The sequence below is a fragment of the Vidua chalybeata genome, chromosome 21 (genome assembly GCF_026979565.1).
Source record: "Vidua chalybeata isolate OUT-0048 chromosome 21, bVidCha1 merged haplotype, whole genome shotgun sequence".
In the NCBI taxonomy this organism is placed as follows: domain Eukaryota; kingdom Metazoa; phylum Chordata; class Aves; order Passeriformes; family Viduidae; genus Vidua; species Vidua chalybeata.
In genome coordinates this window covers 6,216,758-6,242,012 of record NC_071550.1, presented here as the reverse complement: position 1 = coordinate 6,242,012, position 25,255 = coordinate 6,216,758, and the positions used below count along the sequence as shown (strand labels likewise).

The following is a 25,255-nucleotide window of genomic DNA, read 5'->3' as shown; positions in this document are numbered from 1 at the left end:
TGGATTGGCAGCTGAGCTTCCCACAATCCAGGTTTCCTCCTGGAATCCATCACTTTCATCTGGGAGTCACACCACACCGAGCTGCTCCCTCCAGCCTGACACTGCTGTAAGCCTGCCCTGGGCTATGGTGGAGCACAAACTTCAGATGACAGCTCTGCTGTGGGCTTTGGGCCAAGCTGCCTCATTCCAAAGTAGAATTCCAGCTGAATTCCCTCCTCAAATCCAGCAGCAGGCTGGATTTATGAGCCCTATTCAGAGCTACCTCGATTATTGCTTATGTGTAAAAGCTTTTTAGGAGCTCATCTTTTATAGAGACTTTGCTGGCCTGATTTCTGTCACTTATTATTCATTATCCTACATGTTTGAGACAGGAAAGACTTGGGCTGAAGCATTTTTGCCACCACAGACTTGCTGAGCAGCACATTCAGTCTCTGTTTCAGTGTTCCACCCAATAAGGTGGGCAGGTGATTCCACAGTTTGCTGGGAAGCTGAATTTATTTAAGACTCCTCAGTGTCCAGGTGCTCTGGCTCCAGCAGCTGTATGGGGTTTTTTTTAAAGTGAAAAGGTGATACTCACGCACCTTAATTTTAATTAAAGCCCTTTCAGTTTCACTGGAAATTCACAGACAGGCTGAACAAGAATTTCAGGTGAAAATTTAGAAGGAAATTAAGAATGGGGCAATAAATGTATTTGGGTTCCGGCTGAAAATTTGAAAGGAATTTAAGAATGAGATGTTAATTTGGGTAAAAACTGCCATTCGAAAAGTTCAGTCTCAATCTTTTTAATTAAATAGCCTCTTCCAGCAGAGCAGCATGTTGTGAAATAGCACTGAGCATTCAGCAACTGTCTGTTCCACAAGATGAAATTTAAAAAGGCATTATTTTCTATTAAAATGCAGTAAAAATAAAACTGAATAGAGATCAGTGCACTGATGTTCTCTCAGAAGACAGCAAGGGCACTGAACTTGGCTGGCAGAGGCATGTTTAATTGCAGTGGTTTTCCTTGGAAATCAGACATTGAAGATTTTGGTCCCAAAATGCTCACTGGAAATCCTACAGCTTGCTAAGAAGGTGCCTGAGTGGTTTTTTATCCCCTTGCCTGTGCTCCCCTAACTTGAGGGCACATAGAGACCTCCTCATGGCAGTGTAGAGCTCTCACACGTTCTTGGCAGAATTCTTGGAGTTGAATTTTCAGGTTGTTTCATCTCCCAGGAACGTGTTCAAGAGGACTTAGAATTGTTATTACTTCTGCCTGAAAGGTTAGCAGATCTTCTGTGCTGTGTATAATGCAGGCATAAACTATTCTTAGCTGCTTATTCCAGATAACTCCTTAAATAGGCTTCGGAAAATATGCAGGGTGCTTTTAAAATATGATGTAAAAGGAGATACTGGTGTATGTGATTTGAGGTAGAAACTCTGACAGTGTCATTGGCTTGTGAGAACTAAGGAAAAATATAGATTTAACTATGTGAAATATGGATTTAAAGAATTTACATGGACGTACTGCTATTCCCGCTGTTTGCTGTCTGATTATCCGTTTTCTTCCCAATCTCTGAATGCAAAAATTTGGTTGGCTTGTAGGGAAAATGAGTTCGCCCCAAAGAGCTGAACTATTTTCCTTTAGACATTACTTCTGTTCTCTTCAATTCTGAGCAAAAAAAAAAAAGTTGTTAACACCCCCACACACTTCCGCTCCCCTCTGCCTGCTTCCCTCCCCTTCTGCTGGGGCTCCTCCCACAGCCTGGACTCCCCTGACCTGTGGAATGTTTGGTTTTCCCAAATTATCTCAGTGTCATGACATGTCCTGTGGTGACACACACGCATCCCCTTCCACAGAGGCTGGTGGGAGCCCACAGCTGAGTTTCCCTCCGTGGGTGCCAGGGAGGGTCCCAGTGCCACCAGCCCCCTGCCAGGGCACCCCAGGGCTCTGGGGCTGTGGCTTAAGTCTGGCACAGCACAGCCAGAGGCTTTTGGCTGCTCCAGGATTCATGCAGATCCCCACCATCTCCTTTTGACTCTGTTTTGTGTTTGTTGTGTGTTTTAGGGTCCCCCAGGCCCCCATGGAAACCCTGGCTCACCTGGCCCCCCAGGACTGAAAGTAAGTATGAACTGGTGCGAGGAGCTTTCACCTTCCCATCCCACAGGACATTCTGGGGGAAGGACAGCTTCCTTTTCTCCTGCTCTGGACAAAAAGACTGAAGCCATTCCTCCCTCCCTCGTGCTGTCCCAGGGGATGTCCAGCAGCACAGCTGAGCCTTTTCCTGTGCCCAGAGAGACCCTGCTCTGTGCCTCCATCCTTGGCTCTCCTGAATTTCAAAGACTGCCAAATTAGGATCCTGCTTAAGCTATGCCTGTGCCAGGGCACAAAGTGCTGTGTCAGACACGGGCAGTGGAATCCTCGCTCCAGAGCTCCAGCAGCTCGGAATTCCTTTGCTTTCTCATTTCTCTCCTCTGGATTTTGCAGCCTGTTCCTCTGAGTCTGGACAGTGGCAGGAGTCACTGGCAGCACCCAGCATCTTCCTCTGCTTTCCTGCTCCTGAAACTTCTCCTTCTGTCTTTCCAGAGTTTCTGGCAACTCTGAACTCCACCAGTCCCCCCAAACTGATCTCATGGCTTCCTTCTAGATGTCCTCACCTCTCCCACGAGGGCTCACAGACCTCCTGCAGTGCCAGAGGCCCTGTGCTTTGTCCTTGTCTCCTGCACACACATTCCCTCCGGGTGGGAGTCACCCCCTGTAGCTGGACCCTCTCCCTTTGCCTGGGATTGAGCACAGATGTGGCTCTGGAGGGGTCCAAACCCAGCGTGCAGCAAAACCCTTCCAAAAGGTGTTTTAAGTCCCAGCTCATTCTGTGTATAAGGTTTTGTGTTACCTAAAGACTGAAGTTCCTGGAAAACTGGTTTGGATTGCTTTGGTATGATTGTTTACAAAGGAATAGGTTTATATTTTAGAACATCTGTGTTGGACTGAAGAACAATGGAGCTTGGAGAGGCAATACTTAACAGAGATTTTCAGTACCAGGGAGCTGTAGGACATCTCAGCCAAACAGAGAAAGGTGCGAGCAATAGTTCTGTCTTTTCATGATCTCATCAGTAGGCAGAGATGTTATGAGCACTATTGATGCTCTGGGAAAAAGATTCTGGAAACTTGGCATGCTGCCTCTATGTGATTAAAAATTAGGCACTAGAGACATGCTGGTGAACAGCAGCTGGTTTAAATTCCACATACGGCCTGAAAAGTGAGCTTGTAAAAGTTCTGCGTCTTAGTGTTCTGCATTTATTCTCCATCAATGACTTCCAGATCACACTTGTTGAGTTTTATAAGTCAAATCAAACTTCTTTTATCTAACTTCCAGCCCTGCAAATCCAGCCTGGTCCAAGCTGTGGAGTCAAGCTATGTTACTATTCTACAGGATTTTTTTAAAAAACACTTTTAGCCTAATGACTCATCAGAAATCATCATTTGGCTGTAAAGCTCTCTTCAGTTGGTCACCTAATAGAAGTTAAGTCTTACTGTAAGCATTTTTCCTCCATCTCAATGCACAGTCTGGCAGCAGGAAGTCTCAGTGGATGGAGAGCTGTAAGTCTGCAGCAGAGATCTGGTGTCATCAGGCTCTGTGATATATGTGATATATTTTTATTTTTGTCCAGCCACCATTTGCAGGATTGGACTGTTCACGGTGCTCTGTCAAAAGAAGTATTAGGTTTGCAATGGGATGTGAGAGCTGGAGCTCAGCCCAGGCCATGGCAAAAGTTCACCTCTAGCAGAGAGAGCCTGGTGAGGTGTGGTTGCATCATCTCTGCCTCAGAAATGCTCTTTGGAAGGTGTGGATCAGATGCCAGAGTTTTGACTCCCCTCCTTCCCTTCAATTCTCTGGTGTTACAGCAGTGCCAGAAAATGGACTTTGCCCCAAAATGTGTTTTTTCACCCCCTTATGCTTTAACTGCCTGTAAGCCTGCACCTGGGACCTGATTTCTTCATCATAAAATCATCAAAGAGTGATTTGAGTTGGAACCTGAAAGCTCATCTTATTATGGGCAGGGACATCCTCCACTAGACCAGGTTACTCAAAGCTCCATCCAACCTGGCCTTGGACACTCTCAGAGATGGGAATCTCTTGACAGACCCAGCACATGGCAGAAATTCTGGATTTGTGAATGCTCAGCCTGCACAAGAGGGCAAAGCAGCTCCAAGTGGAACTTCTCTTGCTGAGAGCCGCCAAGTGGCTGCTGGACTTGGTCTGGCTTAGATAACAGCTAATCCCACAGAAAAAAAACCAAGCAGTCTAAGAAAGGAAATTGAAATTTCCCAGATAGATACAGCTTGGAAACCATGACTAACACCAAATCATTGTCACTTAAGAAGGGTCCCAGGAGCATAATATTTATCAGCTGAATGGGCAGAGCCCTTGTAAGGTCAGGCAGCTCTGTGCAAGGGCTGTGGAGTGGCACTGCAGCCTCTGGGTGTTTCTATGTGTCTCCTGCCTGGCTGGAGTGCTTCAGCTGTGTTTCTGCATTTCACAGTCAGCCCTGTGCAGAGCCCACTTTATTCTCAGCACTGGAGCTGAGCATTTGTAATTCCTTGGACTTAGGGAGCTGATCTTTTGCACAGAGCTGTTTGTAGCTGTTCAGCCAAAATCCTGCTGATCTGCTTGGGCATGGTTCCACGGACTCCAGTGGCACTACACCTGCTTGTGCCACCTGGGAGTTTAGCCTGTGGTGCTTAGCTCAGCAATTCATGATGTGAAACTGCTTAAAGGGGGATTCTGGCCACTTCCTGCATTCTGCTTGTTGTCCTTGGCAGTTGTAAAATTGCTGTTGCATCTTGGTTGGCAGAGACTGATTATTGCAGATAACCTCTGCAGCAGCTGTAGCCACAGGCTGGGCTGGGGCTGTCACCTGAAAGCTGCTGGGGGACAGGAGGGGTGTTTTTGCTAAAGACTAAATGTAGCTCTCAGGATGCCCTAAAAGCATTTGGGATTGGACAGATGGTCAGACAAGGTGTGTTTTCAAAAGCCATTGCATCTCTCACCTGGAGGCTTTTGGCATCAGGTATTGGGATGATTTTCTGCTCTGGATAAATCTCTTCTTAAAGCACTTGAAAAATATTGTATTTTCAGTTTAGTGAATGCTTTTTCTCTCCAAGGTAGCTCATCAGTTTGGCTCACTGACATTTAAAATAGTATTAGTGGGATTGCAAAACTGAGATGTTTAAACTGCACTTCTCCCAGGTAGGAAGAAATCCCAGAAGAAAACTTTCTTCCTTTACAAGAGGAAGATGTGTTCTCAGTAAGTTAGGATGGGAAAGAGAGAAGCTTGTGGGAAAGGTGCTGTGGCTTGGTGATGGACAAGACAGGTTAATTCCCCCATTGTCATTGCTGTGTAAGAAGACTCAAGCAATTAATCCACAATTTCAGGCCTCACATCCAGCTGGTGCCATGGCTGATTGATCCTGGGGACATGTGATCCTGCTCGTGGCTGAGTTCTCCACCTGTGTGATGGTCTCAGCAGGGCTGAACACAGAACCTGTGCAAAGCAGAGACCTGGCTAATGTGATCTGGAGCTTCCCAGGGGAAAACACAAGTTCTTTTCCATGTCTCAAAGTCATTGCATGGAGCAGATGGGAAGATTTAGGGGAAGTGGTGGGTGTCTACCTGCTGCAGTAAATGAATTTTGCAGCGTAGAAATGAACACCCAGCGATCCCAAGGGCTGCTCTAATCTCTTCCCAGCAGTGGCAGCACCCACTGACTGCTCTGAAGCTCAAGGAGTGGAGAATTGCCCTGATAACAGCTGCATGCAAAGCAAGATTATCTGCATGACTTCATTTACTGTTTGGAAAGCCAGCAGCCCTCATTGAGAATTTGTGCAGATACATCTGCCTTGAATCAGCAGTGCTCCCTACAGTCCAGAGCCAAGCAGTCTCACTCCTGAGTCTCACAGCTTGTGGTGGATGCTGGAGGAGGAGGAGAATGAGGGGTTTACCCTCTGTGCAAGGTGGGAAGTACACATGGAATGTACCACAGTGAGGCTGCGTGGAAAAGCAGCTCAGCTGGCTGTGACCAGAGCTCTGTGCTGCTCATGAGAAATGCCAGCTAATAACCAGTATTGCTCCTTTCTGGGTCTCCCCTCAAGCACTTCACTTGACAGCCATTAGTTAACCCTCCCAGCTGTCCTGTGCTGATGGGCACACAGAGGTTGTGGGTTGTTTATGATTCATGGGTGTTAAATAGTGACTGATCTGGGATACCCATCTTGGCTGTGCCAGAAGAGATGTTCTGTGTGCTAAGCTTTACCTCTCCCCTACCCAAAGAACCTGGCACTCTTCAATCTCTTCTAGATTTTCCTACTTGTATCTCTCCCCGTTAGGTGCTCACATTACCTTTCCACCTCTTGAAAAATTGAAGTGGTATTTCCAGAGGAATTTGCTGAAATTAGGTGATCAAATGCTGCTGAGATTCCAGCCTGTGTTTGTCAGAAGATCACAGCCTCAAACTGTAATTTCCCTCGTCACGGTTGTTAAGGAGGAAAATAAGGAATACTGCCACTTAAGGTCAAGTGCTGCTTTCTGCCAGCCTGGGAGCCTCACAATTGCTCTGCCTGCTGGGGGTGTCTAATTAGTACAACTTTCTCTGCAGTCTCATCTGTTCCTCACAGTTAAAAAAGCAACAGCATCTAGTGAGTTGTTGAGAAGGATGGTTCAGCCCCAGTAATAGGCTTGGTAATTATTTTTGTGATGGTAGTTGTAGACAAGGAAGGAATTGCAGCTGTCTGGTCTAATAAGTATCAAAAGTCCTGATATTGCTTTCTTCCAGTTATCCTTTCTTTAGCCAATTGAATACTGTCAACTACTATTTAAAACTCAACTCTTTAGCAGCAGCAATCACTCACCAAATCCACCCCCAGCACAATAGCTATTCCAGGCCACTTTAATACATTTGGGATGTCAGGGAAGACTGGGGTAAAACAAAATGTTTTTCTAATTTGGAGGCTTGATGGAAGCAGAACCACATCTGTGGGCTGGGCCCTTGGATTATGTCACTAATGTAAGTTTTTCATTTCAGGGTCAGAAAGGTGATCCTGGGCTGTCACCTGGAAAAGCTCGCAATGGGCAGAAGGTGAGATGTCACCCCGAGGCCATGGTGGGCTTTTAGAGCTGTGCACACACACAGGGAGTCTGTACTGCAGCCACAAGCATGCCAGCTGCTTAGGACTGGGAAATGAGGCTTAGATCTTGGATTCAGGACTAAAGAGAGGCAGCTCTCAATGATCATAGTGCACTGAGGTGCCACCTGGCACGGTGTTGCTGTCTGAGTGTTTATCCAGTTTATCCACAATCTGCAGCCCAAGTGAAGTCCCTGCTGCCACAGGCACGTGGCTGCTTCAGCCAAGTGTTTCAAGTAGCACATCTGAGGTAGAGCCACGCTCTGGGCATGCAGCTGCAGCAGGAGGCATAAGGAATAAAAGCAAGGAATAAGCAAGGAATAAGCAAGGAATAAGCAAGGAATAAAAACCTTGGAGGCCAAGGAAAGGATGTTCTTGCCAAGGAGCTGAGGAACAGGGGTTTGCCTCCTGCTGCAGCCCCATCAGGGTAGAGGTTTCTTGGTGGAGGCTTCTAAGGCATGGACCTTGCTGAAAGATTTCCACCAAGAGCTGCTCAAACCAACACAAAGCACCCAGCTGGGAAGGAAAGCTGCTTTCTGGGTTTACCAGTTGTTGAGGATCTGAGTCCTGCTAATTCCTTTCAATAAGTTACAACTCCCATTTTTGCTGTCTCACAGCTGAGTGATTTTTACTGAGGCAACAAGCCCTCACAGAATTCTAGAAATGAACAGTAGGACAATCAGGGTTCCACATCATCTACCTCAGTTAGCTCTTTCAGTGATGCCTGCACAATCCTTGGTAACTCATGCCCAGGGCAGAAGCCTGGTTCTCTTCCTCTCACCATAATTCTTGCTATAAATGCACAGCTCACAGAAAGCACCAGCCATGAGGAGCTTGGGCCATTCATTTGACACCAGATGCCCCCATAAAGCACAGTGAGGCCACACAGCTGCAAGATGGAAGGCAATGCTAGGAAACATTCAGAAGGCTAAGTCTGAAATGATGCTTTTAACTTAAGACCATGAGATGTCTTTTGAAATTTCTGGTACACTATATTGGAGTGGCATCACATGGAAATCATCCACCTGCAGGGTCTGGAACTGTTTTCTTGAAGACAATGCTTGGTGTAAAAAAGGGAGAGATCCAGATGACCTTTAGTTTGTGTTAACAAGGCTTTATCCCTGATAGCAATAATAGGAATAAGGAGTTTCCAGCAGGAGTTTGGAGTGATGCCTAATTTTCAAGCTAGATACTGGAAATTTGTTGAATTTCAGTAAGAAGGTACTCCAGGGTTTTTTGATCCTGATCAGAGGAGGCCAAGTGGGCTCACACAGCTGGGTTGGGTGGTGGAGAGGTCTCACAGCAACGCGCTCATGCGTTCTGTGATGGTTTGGGTTTGCCAGCTGGGATGTGATGCAATCCCTTTTCAGAAGTACAGGCCACTGAACAAACCCTCCCACCAGCAGCCTGCAAAGGTTCAATCTGTGTCAGACGGGCAGGTTAAATAATTACACCACCAGCACCATCCCAACAGGAGCCATGGGCTGAGCCAGTGCAGTAGCGGAGTGTGAGAGCAAATCACAGGATTTGGCAGGAGGTACCTGTTGTTCTTATTGCATTAAAAATCTAAAATTTCCTTGCCTTGGCGATTTCAATGCCTATTGAAAGGCGAATGAAGCATGTGACTGAATGAGATCATTGAGGGGAAAAAAAGCGCATTCATTCTGCTTGCGAAGAGCTGGACTCCAGCAGCAGCTGCCATTAATTAACTGGGGTTATTATTTATATGAGCCAGTTAATAGAGAGGTTGTTTAAATCTACTCCTCTTATCCAGTCAGGTTTTGAAGAGTTGTGATTAGAACCAGAAATATCAATAGCTGGGGGCTGGTGTCAGCAAAATCATTGTGGTAACTGCAGAAGGCATAGGGGAAATGTTGCTGAAAACTAATTGAACTTGCTTGCTTCCTACAGGGAGATGTGGGCTTACCTGGTTTAACTGGGTTCCCTGGACCACCTGGTAGAAAGGTAAGAGTGTTCTTTTCTAGTGAATCAGATCAGTAATTTTATCTTAAAATTTTCTTCTATAACTCTGCCTGAAAGATTTAATTAAAAGTCTCAGTATCCACCCAAAGAGCCTTATGCCTGTTTTGCAGGTGTATAACCTAGGGAGATAGGCTGAAGCAACTGCCTAAAGACTATGTAAGAATATGAAATGCAATTCTGGATACAGAATTTCCTTCTTTGTATTCCTCATCCCTCTGCACCCTGACACTGGGTGTTCCTCAGCAAGCTCAGTTTAGGCCTGGTGCAGCCAGTGCATTATCTAAAGGGACCTCCAACCAACAGCAACACTCAAAGGATGGATTCAGAAGAGTGCTAGCATTCCAAGGAAACCACGACTGTCTATCCTGGTAAAGCACATTTCAAAAACATATCTGTGTGCCTTCCCTCTTTATTTTGCTTGGAGACTGTCAGCACTGGTCAGGTTTCACTTTATTTGCTTCCATATCGATGCTTCAACACCATTTTAACATCACAAACAACACATTTATGCCTAGAAAGGGGTATGTAGGGACAAAACACAAGATCCATCCCTGTTTTCCTGAGGCAGCAGGGTGTGTGTTTCTATCCATGCATTCAAGCCTGCACAGCAATACCTCAGCCATCCATACCTGGAGCTCAGATCTTTCATATATCAAGGACATTTCAGCTGAGTTTCCAGTTCCAGGCTGTGTTGGTAGGTTGGTTTATTTTTTTGGAAACTAGACCTGTTGCAGGGAGCTGTTTGAGTGGGGCTCAGTGGCCATGACTCCCCCTCCCAGCTAGCCAATATTGCCACAGGTAACCTGAACAGTTAAAATTAGCATCTTGTTTCCATCACTTCATCAGTCAATGGGCCATTGACCATACCCTGTTCCTCAGGTCAATTAGCTGCACACAAACACCTCCTCTGTATGTTTTAAGACTCCAAGGAGAGAAAGAAGGTGTGGAGGAGGCTGAAAGGAACCCTCCCTCTCCAGGATTATTTGTTGTGTGCTTTATACTAGAAACAAATTGCCAAGAGGAGGGGCTGAGTTTATTTTTCTACTCCAGGGCTGGTCATGCTTGGGGTGCTGTGTGGAGTAGGAGCAATTGAGTGATTAATTACAGATCTTTTGCTGTCACAAACAAGTTCTAACTAATAGGGTGCAAAGAATACCATTTTCCTGGTATAACAGCTCATAAAACAAAACCTTGTGGTTACGATCAGCAAAATGCAATGTCAGGAGTGCAAGCACTCATAGTGGAAAAAGCAGAGAAGGAACAGGAGATTGAACAAACATTCCCAAGTCCAGCACATGGCCTTCACATCTGATCTTAACTCCCACAGGACAGGGTAAAGGCAGGGATATGCTTCTGTTTCTTCAAGTAATGAGCAAGTTGGATGTTGAAATTTTTCCTTTGGTGCAGCTTAAAAACACCTCCCAGTAGCACTAGTCTGGCAGTGGGTTTGGTGTAACCTGGCTTTTATTAGCATCTTGCATTAAGAAAAAATTTACAGCTGTTGGAGAAATGTTTGGAAAAAATCTTTTTTTTTTTTAATCTGGGTTGCCTGCTGGCATTCTCCCAGTGAAAATACACTGCTGCTTGGCTGAAGGTGGGCAACACCTCTTGGCTACTGGAAAACTGGGAAATGGTCATCCCTCCTCTCACTCCATGGAGGTGCTACAAAATGGGCTCTCAGGGCTTTGATCAGAGAACACCATGTAGAAACCTTCAAATGGGTAAAATATTTCACCAGGAGAAACAAAATGCATTTCCCACTAAATGAAACCACTGTCTCAGCAGCGTGAGCTGGAGCCACAACCAGCAGCATGTGGTTTTGGACAGTGTGGCTCACTCCTCAGTGCCTGTCTTGGGAATGCTGACAGACTTGAATTGGACTTGTAGGATTGGACAGGCTGATCTCAGAGCATCCCCAAAGTTGTTTTAGCTCCACACATCTACGAGTACATGAAACTGCCTTAGAAGCAGCAGCAGGTGTATTTTCATCCTCTCCACACAGAGCAAATGGTGCTTTTGCAGACCAGGAAGGGTGGCAGGACTTGGATGTTCCCTCTGCCTGTCCCTCTGGAGCCTATGAGGTATCTGTGGGCTTTGGCTTTTGGTTTGGGGCTGCAGACCACAGCTGCTTTGGAGGTAGATCTCAGCAGAGCAGCATCATTGCTCCAGAGGAGAAAACAGCAGCAATGAGAGAGGCAAAGCTTCACGGGAGTCAGAGAGCAAGGACAGAGCTGGGAAGTGGTCAGTGCTTCAAAACATCCTGTCTGCATGGCCCCTTAATTCTTCACATTTCCTACCAAAGTGCAGGATGATCCCTTTAGCTAGGAGAGAGTGGATTATAAATATCATCACAGATGAGTAAATCCTTCTCTGGAGTGCCATTTCCTTTCTAAATCACAGCCCTTTTTGTGGAGTGCCCTGTAATCATCACAAAGTGTTCAGATAAAAGAGCAAATGCAGTTGTTTTCATACCCTCTGCCCTGTCATTTTAGTGCTATTTGAAGAGGATTTTAGCAGGTAAATACTTTCACACTGCAGTCAGCTTTAACATACACAAGCTTTTCTGGTTTTCCTTCATTGTAATTCATCTGAGGCAGAAATAATTCACAAGGGGGTATATTGTGAAGAAATACACATTTGAAACTCTCCAGAGCCCAGAATATGTAGTGAGGAGGATATTTAATAGAACATAACAGTAGCACATAACAGTGCCTACATATTTAGGAACATAACAGTGTCTACATATTTAGGAACATAACATAATTAACCTAATTGTCATTCACTTACCGCTACAGAATTGTGCAGAATTTAGTTCAGGACGTGCTTTGAGCATCTCAAGAGACCATCATGCAACCACCTACTGTGGGTGGACATTGCAGGCTCAAAACACCCATCCTGCAGAAACCCAGCTGGAGCAGATTGGTTCAGAGCAGCCAAGCCAGGCACATATTTCTTATCAGTGGGAAAAGTAAGATATTGTTAAGCTTGGTGCTCCAGTTGTCTAAAGGCAAGGTAGCTCCTGCTCCAGACTGGAAGAGCTGGGCAGAGGTCCCAGGAGAAAACCCCACGGAAATCTAAATTCCAGGACTGGGGATGTTGAACCCAGGGATGGTTCTGTTGGAAGCTCTCACCTTCAGGCCAGACACCCAAGCAGGGTGGAGCATCCTCCCTCCTCTCTGCTGAGCCAGGGAGAGGAGGAGCAGGAGAGGATTTCATGGGGCAGATTCCTGGAGAGGGGCAGAGAATCCTGTGTGCTGGTCCTACTCCAAGAGCTGCTGAGGCACTTCCAGTGAGGAGTCTCTGACTGAAATGTTCTCACAGCACTTGAAGAAAGGACTCTAGAGGTGGTTCAACCAAGAGTCTTTCAGGGCAGCCTTGTCAGAAGGTGCAGCTCTGTCCAGAGCCATGGTGTATCAGCAAAGCCAAGCAGGAGAGAACTGGTGAGAAGGGAATCAGCATCATTCCAGGCCAGACTGTCTGAAATAACAAGGCAGGAGGAATGCAAAAGGGAGAGGGTAGTGGCCAGGATGGCTGGGAGCACTGCACACCCTGCCAGCAAAGGCTCAGGCTGCAGGTCTGGAATAGCCCATGGGAAGAATAAAAAAGCTGTTAAGCAGAGGTGTGGACCTGGGAGCAGAAACAGTACTGGGTTCATGTGGTGAGTGGAGCCAAAGGCCAAGTGCTTGGTCACCCCTGTGACTGGTGATGGCTTCCAGAGCAGGAACACTCTGGGGGCTTCACAGACAGATGAGGCGTGCTGGAGCCCTGGCCAGGACAGGGTGAGTAGCAGGGACTGAGGTACAAGTAGTTGTAACCCACTCTTGAAAGCAATTTGTTATTTCTCTAGTATTTGTGCAAGGATTGTTCCATGTTTATTTTTTCCCTCTCCCATTTGTTTCAAGTTAAATTTTCTGCTCTTTTTTTTTTTTTTTAATCTTGCTGCTAGCCCAGCTAAACAGCCATTTCTGTAACTGAGTTTAATCTCCTGATCTGCTTCTCTTGATGGAAGCTTGTTTTAAACAGCCGAAGCAAGATAATAAAGAAGAGGGAAAAAATCTGAAGTGTCCATCACATAAAGAATTCATTCCGTTTGAAGGGAGCTCTAGGTAAATTTAGGAGAAAGCAAACTCCCTTAAAAGACACACAGTGCTCAGTCTGCACTCAAACAGGCTGCCCTTGTCCTGCTCCAGTGTCTGCATCCCCCAAAAAAATGAAATATTGACAAGCTGCAGTAGGATTGTGAAAGACCTGTGAGAATGATTTGAAGCCTGAAACACTTGCCAGTAAGCAAGGTGGATTAAGAAACTCATTCTAATTAATTCAGCAGAGAGAGCAGGTTGAAAGGCAGCTTGCTCACCATTTTTAGTAGCTTCATAACGAAGCACTCTGGATCTTGTGATAATTGGATTAGAAAAGCTGGAAGCTGGACAAATTCAAGGTAGAAAAATTGAAGTTTCCCGTGACAGTAAATGGTTGTTTTGGTGTTTCCTGTGGCATTTCAAACCCTAAAGCAAAAGTAAGAGCTCTGAAACACAAGTGGCTCATGTTGCTGTAGTCCCCAAAGCCAACATTTCATTCTGTGGGCCTGTGGTTTCCTGAGGATTAAGGACAGCCTTGCTCAAGGTGTAGGTTACAAATAGATCTGAGCGTGGAGACCACTCCAAATGTGTTCATGGAGCAATTCCTTCTAGAGTATGTGCCACCCCAGACCACAGCAGGGCACATCAGCAGCTTTGGCTGGTGCAAGCACTAAGCAGCTTGATAAAAGTTTTCATGATTGTTTAATGCTTCTCCTCAGATCTTTAGTCCCACCTGCAAAGAGAAATAGAAACCAAACCCAGATTATTTTACTGTATTTGTGTTCCTTAGTATTCATCTCTTCCATCCTATTTTGACAGGGATATAAAGGCTACCCTGGACCACTAGGTCACCCTGGAGACCAGGTGAGTTTTCCCACTTCCCAGCAGGGGAGCTTTAAGCAGGGATGGATTTGCTGGCTGTGATGCTGGTTTGGCTCTGGTGCAGCCTGCTCAGTGTGGACAGGCAGCTCCTCCCAGGGCAGCTGGGCACACACCAGGATCTGAGCACACACACAGAGCCAGCATCCATGGCATGGTGGGAGGAGACAGCCTTGGAGTTTTTACATTTAATTTCTAATTTTTACTGCTCAGGCACACCAAGTTTACGTGGGGGAAGAAAAACCAGCTAGCCATCCTACCCTTTTATTTGTCTTTTTACATTAATTTCACCTGGACTTTACTAACCACACTGTGTTGAGTATATGTGATTCCCTTCCCAAAGCCCATTCCCACCTCCCTTTTTCTTCCCCCCCTCCCCTTTTCTCCCCCCCCCTCTATTTGGTTAAGTTTGATGTTTGCAATGCAGAAAAAAAAAAAAAAAGGCAATGAATAGCAGGCCCTGTTAGCAATGATGTTAAAGGATATTATACATGAATCCATTTAGTTTTGAAGAATTTTGGCAGTGCTTTCCCACCAGCAAAATGGTTCCATATGCCAGATATAGACACAGCCTTACACCTTCTCTTAGTGTCCTTGTTCCAGATTCTCTGCTGCTTTCCCCCATATGAAGGGAGAAGGAGAAACAGCAGCACTTGCTCACTGCATGTTGACTTGGCTTCCCTGTGTTTTACCCCCTTGTTAATTAATTTCATTATCTACCCTTAATATTGTTTTCCTCTCTATAAATGTGCATCCTGTTAATCCATTCCACAGTGATTCAGCTAAAAACACTTCCCAGGTGGGACATTCACCTGACTTTTTGTGTCTTTTCTTTTTTTTCTCTCCAAAGGGTGAACGAGGACCAGCTGGAAGTCCAGGTGCCAAAGGTTATCCTGGCAGGCAGGTGCAGTAAATCTCATCGTGCTGTGCACAGAGTAGGGATTTGGGTGTGCAGGTAGCTAAAGACATGCCCCACTAAGGACAGTGCAGTCCTCTAGAAAATGCTGGTATATTTGAATATTTGATTTCTGAATATTTTCCTTCTTCCCTCCTCAAGATGTTGTACCATTAACACAGTCTTTCAACTCTGAGATGTTGTTAGAAAGTATTTTGTGCCTATGATAGATAAAACCTGAATTTCTACAGCAAATTTTTCTTCAGTAAAACAACAGGGAAAAAACAGAACAGCAGAGCAGAGAAAGACATGTGCAAGATGTTAACCCTTCTTTTCTAGGCATATTTTGCATGCAATGTTAGACAGGATGGAAAAAGGTGTATTTATTATTGGAGGAGGAAATCTAGATGAACTCTCACTAGTAAAAGGCACTGGCATAAACCTATGCATACACACACAATGTTATGCATGAACTGTAAATATGAATGTATAAAAGCCATATTTGCAGCTGCAAAAAAGATGATGAAAGACAATCAAGTCATTGTTCTCATGCTGAAAAAAATTACACAAAGACAACTTTAGGAATGAAGGGATGTGCATGGGGTAATGGATCAAGATCGGACACTTTGTTGTCCTACTGGTGAAAGTGCTGAGTAGTGTAAGGGAAAGAGGAGAATTTGTAAGACCCTAAAAAATGGAATCTCTCGGAGGACAAAACATCCAGCCCTATAGCATTTTGTGGTGAAGTGAGGGTTTTCTAAAATGGTTTTCACATTTAATGCTGGATTCAGCCACATTTACCTGTAAGCCAAGAGACCAGGCAGATGTCAAAGATCCCAAATCCTCTGTCCTGAGTCTTTCAGACTTATCATGAGTTTGGATGTGAATTTTTCATGCAGATGTGTAGGTTATTGGATTAAATGTGAAATAGACCTGCAGAACAAGTCTGCATCTCTCTGCCTCAGACTGTCAATAATGCATGACCCATTTTAAATTGAAAATTAAACTGATACCTTGCTTAGCACACTGGAGAGTGCAGATGGCAGAACTGGATGGGAGCTTTATGCACCTGACTAAATGCTCCATTCATACTCTGAAAGGCTCTTAGAGCTGAGCATGCCAAAGAGTCTCCTAGGTGTGAATGTGTGTTAGATGACTAATAAGAAGAAGTCCAAGAGATTTTGGACATACAAAGTTAATGAATGCTGTTCAGCAATTCAGCCTATCAGATAAGCAGGACGAAATCTGTGCCTTGACATTCGAAGAACAAATCTGCCTTCTTAAAAACGTGGTTTGGGTCAGGAAAGTGACTTTTTTATTTTTTTAAGGCAGCTTTTTTTTTCAGCCTATCTGAATGCTGTGTGTATCCTGCATCAGGGCTGTTTACTTTACAGAGATTTTACTACTTGTTACTCCTGTCAGCTGTGCTGGCTCTGCAGCAATGGGAGAGAGTGCTTGGCTCGGGTTTGGTTTGTGCATCACAGGCAGGATTGTAACTTCACCCTGATGCCTGAAATCTTTGGCAACGATGCAGGAGCCAGGAAAGAGCACAACCTGACTTTCACATCGCAGGCTGAGCCTGCAGTGCTGCCAGCTGAAGAAAATATGGACTTAGCCTTTTTTTTTTTTCTTCCCCCAGAAAATCCCATCAAAATTTGGAACTTGAAAAAAAATTGATCTGGAAACTTGCTAGAAGGCAATAAACATAAAAATTTATTTTGCACTTTTTGCACTTTTCTTCTTTGCAGTATTCTGAGCAAGCAGCATTAGGCATAGAATTATAATGGGGAATTAATTTTCAATTCTTTCCATAGCTGACGCTGCAAAGGGTTAGAGATATCACAGTATCTGCATTGTTAAGTGACTTTCTAGGCTATAGAAATTTCTCATTGCACACCAGTGTTCCCTAAGCAGGTATTGGAATACATTTGCTATGCATGTGTTGGCTCAGGCAGGAAGATGAATGGAGAGCTGTTGGGCACAGAGCATCACTGTGCCTCGCATCCCAAGTGTAACACAACCTCTGGGCACCCCACTGTATCAGCCCTTGTGGTCTTTATCATAAGAAATCTTGACTTCAGCCCCAGGGAAGGCTCACTGTGTGCAGCAGTCTCAGGTTCTGCCTAATCCCAGCTCCCCAACAATGGCAGATCTGTTATTTGTATTATTTTGTCCTTTTTTCTCCTTTGTTGATACTCCTTGGATGCTTAAAGCAGAACCATGCAGCACTTAAAGCTTTGAGAGCTTTAAGAAGCACTTAGAGCAGAACCATGCAAGGATGGTGCTTAGGGGGTTGGCACTGCTCGTTATTTTAAGTTAAAGCTTGTCCACATTTGTCTTTGTTGTTTCCCTTCTGTTCTAGGGCTTACCCGGCCCCATAGGGGAATCTGGCCCAAAAGGCACTCGGGTAAGAAACCTTTCATTTGCCTTTTCTCTGCTTGTTTTTATCAAAGACTTCTCAAGAAGCTTTAGGCTTGATTTTGCAATTCTGAAGCTGGTTGCTTTAATTTGTTGGGTTTGGGGGATTTGAACTATGCAGCGCTTGTTTATTAAAGCACTGTTAAGTTTTTTAAATTAAACATGGAATGTACCTTGACCAAAGTTCCCCAGTAGTGCTGATGATAAAGTCAGCTCCTTCAGAGCTCACATTGCAGGAGGGGAAAGAATGGCTTACAAATTCGTATCAAAGCCTGCAAGCCCCATGTCCCAAAGGCCTCTTTAGTTTCAATCAGTGTGGTTCAGCAGACTTTAACCACGCTGAGTATGGGCTCATTTGGGTACAGGCCTGGTTTGGGAGTGGTTTATATCACTATGAACAACAGCAAGCCAGCATCTTGAAGCCATGTGCAAATACAAACAATATCTCCGCCCTGTCTGGTTTTGCTCACCAAAAATAATTGCTGGGGTTTTATTCTCACTGCAAAGGATTCCTTTTTTTATTACTACTTAAGGCTCTTGTTAATCACATTTTGTTCTTTTCCTGCAATTATAAATTCACAATGGGATTCTAAGCCAATAAATCCCCATTTCTCTAACACGTGATACTTTCTCTATATGCAGTAAATTCAAGCAGCTGGCTTTCATCAATAGGAAAACTGCAAGGAATAAACAAATGCTGACCCTGTAGCTAGCAGTATTCCTGAGCTGGGAAGGGAGAGGGCAGGTTCAGTTCCTGCAGGAGAGAGGAAAATCTGAGACTCACCCCACTTCTGCAAGGGCTAAAATTTTCCCTGGGGCATCTCTTTACTGCTCCGTCCAGGACCTTGTGTAATTATCAGGTGGTAGATGTGCAGAATGTAAGATTTGGAAGTTATTCTCCATTTTGCACCCCTGAGTGGTGAGGACTGATATATTTATAAATACCCAAGGATGCCCTTTCTTTGTTCAACCACAGTAAATCAAAATTGGGTACTAAAGTAAGATGTGTGCATTTTTTGGTTTAAGGGAGCCAGCTCTGGACTCTTCTTTGCCCTTCACCTCTACTTTTTCCTTCTCCAGGAAAAGTTTGAGAGTTATGTGGTTTCTTTTAGGATTCAGGAGGCAAAGGCAACAGGACCATTTTAATGTAGCATTATTTCCCAGCTAGGTGTTGTCCCTAAAGGAAGCACAACCCACAGGGAGCGATGGGCTGGTGCAAAGGTTTGGTGGGGTTGGAAGATAGAGATTTAGCAATGATGGAGAAAGAAAGATGAGAGAAAAGCAGTGTTAGCACTTGGCTTCTGTAACAGTGAGGTGCCACAGAGGGGGCTCCCTGCTGAAATTCACTTCCTCTGGATTCAGCATGTTTGGCACCAGCCGGGCCTTTGCAGAGGCCCAGCACACAAGGTAACTTTGTCCAGGCCGCTGAGCAAAGGGATTAAACACAAGGCTGCCATTGTGGCAAGGGAAGGGAAACTCTGTGTTTTATGCAGCATGTCTTGTCTCAGCAGGGCCCCACAGCCATAGAGAAACCTGGAAACACAAGGTTTCTGATGAGTGTGGAAGCAGCAGGTTTTATGTGAAATGTGTTGGTGCAAAGGTGGTTTCCCTATGGTGTGGATGTGCAAGTTGAGCCTCACCTCAATCCCCCAAGCCTGGAATGTCAGGTTCTGCCTCTCCCAGCCCATGCAGGACCTTCAGTGCTTGGGATGATGAAGGTTTGCACAGGATCTTGGTGGTGCAGGGACAGGCTTTGGGCAAAGCCAGGACTCACTGCAGGGTGGTGGCAGCCCTGGTGCCAAGAAAAGGGGGGATTTGCCTCAGAAGGGGCTGCAGTGTGTGACCACCAGGTGACAAACAGAAAGGGCTTGATACAACAGGACAGTTGGAAATGAGTGTCAAAAGCAAAGAAAGAGACAAAACGAGGTGTCGGTCTGTAGATTACTTTTGTTAACCTAAAACCAAGCTCCATTTCCCTCAGGTACACTTAGAGCCAGCCCAGGTAAGGTTTCTTCTGGCTGTCCTCTTCCTGCCTGGAGTGCTCCTGATCCCTGGTGTGAGGGTATGTGCCCTTGGACTACATCGTGGAAGCCAGCACCATGCAGTCCATGGGCATATACACTTGCCTCAAGGTTTATTTCATCACGGCTGCTGCTGATCAACGCTGGAGGTTGCTGTGCTCTTCAGGAAACACAGACTGACTGCATGCTAATGCAGAAACGTATTTGACTGCTTGTTTCCTCTTTTCTTTAGGGGTATATTGGTCTCCCAGGATTATTTGGGCTACCAGGAGCCGATGGAGAACGAGTGAGTATTTTGTGAAGAAAACCTTGGTGTGTTGGTTGAATGCAGTTCTTCAGAGCCTGATGTAACTTTCTCTATCCCTACTTCCTGAGGAAGGAGGCAGGCATGCCTAATGCTTACCTATCCCTTCTCCAGTCTCCTCCTACCCTTAAATGAAGACCTGTGTCCCTGTATAATGCTGGTGTTCAGCTGAGGAGAACCCAGGCTTCAGGCAGGGCCATCAGACCTTGCTGTTGACTACAGAGGAGTTTTTTATATTCTCCTTCACTTAAAAGCCTGCCTTCCCTCTCCCCCTTGCCAGTTCATCTTAGTGAGGTGGGGCAGGGTGAGGAGAATGTCCATGGAGATTCCCTGATCCCACAGGAATCACCTCCCAGCCATGCTGTCTCAGCATTTTGTGTGTCTGACTGGAGATGTTTGGAAAGAGCCTGGCTCTTGGAAGGGACAGTGCTGAGCTTTCTGAAAATGGCTTTATTTCCAGTTGCATTGAGTTGGGCAGTCAAGCCTGGGGCTGTGAATGGGCAGCTGTGGCCATGTCCTCCCTTCCTCCTATTCTTTTCATCGTGCCTTCCCCCAGCCCAAGTTTTCAGAGCTTTACAGGTCATCCCTTGCTGTTCTGCACTCCATCTCCACATCCTCCCGCCTGCCCAATCTCTTCCCATCCAAGGACCCCCTTCTCCCCACTACAAGAGCTCCTAAAAAGATCACTGGAAGACGAGCACTGTTTGATTCCAGCTTTTCCTCCCTCAAATGCAAGCTCCAGAAACCAGAGAGGCCCCGGGACCATGTGGGAGTGTGCCTGCCTGGGAGGGGCCTGCCCTGCGCTCTGGCGACGCTGATTTAATGCTTGTATAACTAAATAAGAAACACAAACACAAGTTCTGCAGCGAGTGCCTCGGCGGTGGCCTTCATTTGGTTCCAGACCAGTAGCTTAATGACTGCTCCTGCTAAGCACAGCCCCAGCCTGGGGATGCTGCCTGCGCGTGTCCTCGGGAGGCCGTAGTTAATGGGTGAAGGTTAATTGTCTTCTGCTCTCGCAGCCGACTGCAAGTAGCTGACATTTTGATTCCCAAACAATGCCACAGTCATTAGCCTGTTTTGCATTCTCCTTTCTCTTCTCATTTTGCTTTGTATTGTTGGTTGGCTGTTTGATTTCTCAACCAGAACTTTTTTTTTTTTTTTTCTCTCTCTCTCTGTGTTTTTTCCTTGCAGGGGATCCCTGGAGTTCCTGGGAAGAGGGGCAAGATGGGTAGGCCGGTAAAGTTTTTCCTCGTCTACTATGCAGACCTTGTCGAATGAAAATGGAAACAAGACATTTGGCTTTTGGCTGGCTCCTTTCATATCTTCAAACAAACCTTTCCACGTCTGTCTTCTCAAGCAGGAAGAAAACCAAAGATAGAGATATTGCTCTCTTCCTTTCTTCCATACTCTGCTCAATTCACAGGCATTATTGCTCTTTTCCCATGCTCCCTTGGATCTTACACTTTTCAGATCTTCTTCTACAACATCTTCCTTCCTGTCCTGCCTCTGGCCAATTGCTTTCCTAGATGCACTTTTTAATTCCCAACCATGATTGCAGTGTCCCAGGTGTCTGTACTGGCTCTGTTCCATCTCCTGCTTTGCACTCCCACCAGTTCTATCACGTTATCCTCTTCTTGCTGTGACTCTCTCCAACACTTGTCCCATCCTGGTTTGTGTAATGCAAGTGTGGCTTTGCATAGAAACCTTCTTGTTCCTGGTGGTGCAATAGATCGGGGAAGATGTGTTTGAGCAGCAAGGAGACACCAGGTAGATGTGAGAGCTCAGCCAGGAGGAATAGGTGTTTGCAAGTAGGGCTGAAGCCAACTGTGAGAGCTGTGTAGAAGAACAAGGGGGGCTGTGCTGACTCTAGCAAACAGCAAGTGGGAAAAATACTGAAATGAGCAGAGGAAACAGGGAAAGGACAGGAAGGAAAGACTTTACCCCATCAACCTTCTTCCAAACAGTTCTGTATGCCTCCTTTAGGAAGTTGGATAAAGCTTTTTGCTCCAGGAATCAGCAGAGAGCTCAGGCATGTTGGAGCTCTGTTGTGTCTCATTGCCTTTGCACCTTGTTCTTCATGTTAGCCTGAGTTTCCTCTGACTTCTGGATATCATTGCACTCCCAGGCTTCTTGCAAAATGTCCACTCACCCACACATGGAAAAATCCAGTGCTTTCCCCATGCCCCCCTTGCCTGGAGCCGCAGGAGCCCCACGCCCACCACTCGCTGATGTTCTCACTTGCAGTGAGAACACTGTGCAAACACCTCAGCAGTGCTGCATCCATCCTGCCTGTCCTTTGCCTGAGATGGGGAGCAGTCGAGCAGATTTTTTGGAGGGGTACTGGAAATCTGTACCAGATCTTTTGCAAGCTGCTGGTTGCACCAGAAACCTCTGTGATGAATAAGTGCAGAGCCCGTGGTGTAACCATGACTCACTGGCCAGGGCAAAACAAACACAGCAACTGTCGTTAGGTGCAGGGGCTCTGCTCTCTGCTCTCTCTGCACAGAGCACGCTGCAGTCTCAAAGCCTTCCAGCTGTTGGTTGGCCAGGATTTGTAATCTTCCAGGCAAGGGTTTCGGTCTGGCGGTCACTGCTACAAGCAAGGGGCTCCCCTGAGATCAGCAGGGAATCTCTCAGCCATGGAGGCACTTAGGCTGGGATCTAGGGAAGGGATTAAATGGCTACATGTGAGCACCTTTGTTCTGCTTGGCTCCTTCAGAGAGTTTTGGCTCAATCCCTGTTTTATGATATCAGGTTTAATAGGAAATCTTGAATGGACCGATGCTGACGATTTGAACTTCCGAGCGTGAACAGAAAGATTAAGTGACATCCACAGTTATTCAGGAAGTCTCTGGGAGAAATGGAAAGCGCAAACCAGCTGACCTGATTCTCTTCCCAGCACTTATCTCCTGGCCACTGCTGCCTCCCAGCTGCCTTGGGGTTTTCATGAACCTTCTGGGATTTCTCTGGTCTCTCCCATCCCTGCACCCTTCGATTTGCTGGTGTGGCTGCTGTCTCCATGTTGTCATTGCAGGGAGGAGCTCTTGGAAGCCCTTATTAGCTGCCTTCAGAGCTGGTGTATGCTCTGGAGAGGAGGAAGGGAGTTGGTATCACAGATATTTCTGTACCTAGCTTTGTTTGGGATGAGAGCTGGCAGTGGATCAGTGCTCAGCTGAGGAGGAGATGGGGGCTGGGGGAGGTTGCATGTGACACCGTGGGCCTCAGAATGATGTAAGAGGGAATGATTAAAATAGAGGAACTGGACATGAGTCAGAGCTTGAAATCCTTCCAGGGAAGTTAAGTTTTGCAGAGCTGTGAGGGACATGGTGAGTCTGTCGTGGAAACAGCTGACTCCACCTCTCCCTGCCCCACATCAGCGATGCAGGAGGCCAGTGCATCCCAAAATATGGGCCCTGGAGAAGGAGAGTGCTGGGGGTGGTCTGGGGGCAGAGTTGTGGTTGGAGCCCAGTGCACAAAGGAGGCTGAAATGACAGGAGTCTGTACATCTCTGGACCTGCCTGTTTCAGGGGTGGGCTGGGGGCTGGAGCTGATGCAGCTGCCTGCTTAAACCTTCAGTCTTGCCAGTGCAGTGGCTGAAAAATATGTCTTGTTATGGTGTTTTTTGTGGATTTTTATGGTGTTAGTTGAGCAGCTGGGAAAAAAAAAATTAAAAAAACAAGACCCCATGAGGGATGCCGGGGGAAGGAGTGAGAGAAGCTGTTAGTAGCGTGTCTTGCCATGCAGAGACAATGTGTCAGTCCTGGTTCATCTTTAGGAAGGAGCTGTGCTGCCACTGTAGGAAATGACTCATAGGAAGAGTAGGGGATAGAACTAGCTCAAGGAACACCAAGCTGTTCTTGTGCTCTGGGAGATGGGTAGCCACAATCAGAAGTGTCTGCACTGCAGATTGTATTAAACTTCAAATAGAGTGGAATATTTTCAGAAGTTCTTAAGCTCTGCTAAAAGAAAAGACTTAAAGGCAAAACTTGAGGAAATATATCCAAAGAGCTTTGAGCTCTTTTTTTGGTTCATCTTTGGTTTTGATGTGTGCTTATATCTCTTTTTCGCATAGAGTGTCAGTACTGCACCAGCTGTGCTATTTTATATCTATGATTTTTTGCTTACAATCTGTTTTTTTAGTAGTATTCTTTTAAAAAAGATAGAAAAGAAGGAGAAGAAATTTAATTCAAAGACATACTTAGTAATTTTGAGGTTCATCTGAGGACTATTCACAAGTCAGTTAAACACAACTTAAGTTTCCTTACATGTTTCTAAGAACCTGGTGGTGCTGCTGGTCCTGTGCTCAGAGCCTCACTGTGTCAGGTACCAAGCAAATACCTCGTGAAAGAAAGCCCTGGCCCAAAGGGTCCACAAAACAGCACAGGATCAGACCCTCCCCAGGGCTGGAAGGATTTGGTAACAGCAGCACGAGCAAGCCATTGACACCACGAGCAGATATTTCTGTCTCTGTGCTCATCGTTCTGCTCTCTCTCCATGACACGCAGTGTCACACAAGCTGCTTGGCTCTTCCAGCTCTGTGCAAGCCAGGGATAGCACTGTCTTTGGAGAGCTCTCCTTTGAGCTCATCTGCTGAAGCTTAGCGTGCAAATGCCAAGGATGAAAGCTCATGTCTCAAGGAAGAGGTGCCATAAAAAGGCACATGGATTTGAAGTCATAGGGATCAGCATGGGAGTGAGTCCAGTAGGGTCCCTGCCCTCTGTCACCCACAGCATTGAGAGCCAGCAGCGAGCTGGCAGCCATTGGATCCAGCCTCAGTGTTTGCTGGGGGCACCAGTGCAGTGCCAGGCTGCTGGAGCTGGCACCCACTTCCCAGGAGCTGGCCACAGGCAGGATCCCCCTCTCCAGCTCTCACAGAGAGTGGCACCTTCTCACCAGGCTCTTTTTCCATGTGTGCTGTCTTCTTCTGTGGTGTCTTATCATGCATTAACTCCTGCCTCCAGTGAGCGCCAAGTTGCAATACATTGATTTTTCCTTCATCTGGTAAGCTGTCAGGTCATGTGATACCCCTGCCCTCCCCACCAGCATGAGCAGGCTCTTGCATCATATGAAAAGGCATCAATTGCCTCTGGATAGCCAAAAGCAGGGCTGCCTCTGGGTCAGGAAGGTTTCATTTTGCAGCCTCCCCCCAACCTTTTGATGGAGGGCTGAGATAGATCCATCCTGGATGTCAGGGATTTGCCAAGGTACACAGGCTCAGCTGTTGTCTGTGCAAACAGTGGAGAGACGTGCTCTGCCATGTGTCTGGAGGGGCTGGCATAGCCACAGACCACTGACAAAACAAACGTTGCTTCTCTCTGTAGGGACTGAGGTGATAAACATCTCCTCTCTTGCTCCAGCCTTTTCTCTGCTTTGGATGTAGCTGAGACCCTTCCTTGAGCGAGTGAGCCAAGAGTCTCCTGCACCACATGAGCTGAGACTTGGGAAACTGGTAACAGCATTTCATAGAACTCTAGATGTGGCCAGCCAAAGCCAGTGGAGAAATGAGTGGGCTGAAGA

The 25,255-nt window shown here is 46.1% G+C and overlaps 1 protein-coding gene across 3 annotated transcripts in view; it reads left to right on the top strand.

Moving 5' to 3' along the window:
- Positions 1 to 25,255, top strand: part of COL27A1 (collagen type XXVII alpha 1 chain) — a 141,486-nt gene that overhangs the window by 29,814 nt on the left and 86,417 nt on the right. For 2 of the 3 annotated variants that reach the window (XM_053962225.1, XM_053962228.1), the window contains exons 5-12: positions 2,045 to 2,098; positions 7,060 to 7,113; positions 9,071 to 9,124; positions 14,041 to 14,085; positions 14,951 to 15,004; positions 17,358 to 17,402; positions 19,667 to 19,720; positions 20,930 to 20,974. In XM_053962225.1, coding sequence (XP_053818200.1) covers positions 2,045 to 2,098; positions 7,060 to 7,113; positions 9,071 to 9,124; positions 14,041 to 14,085; positions 14,951 to 15,004; positions 17,358 to 17,402; positions 19,667 to 19,720; positions 20,930 to 20,974 — 405 coding nt within the window. The remainder of the gene's footprint in view (positions 1 to 2,044; positions 2,099 to 7,059; positions 7,114 to 9,070; positions 9,125 to 14,040; positions 14,086 to 14,950; positions 15,005 to 17,357; positions 17,403 to 19,666; positions 19,721 to 20,929; positions 20,975 to 25,255) is intronic. The other variant, XM_053962226.1, reaches the window with a different exon arrangement.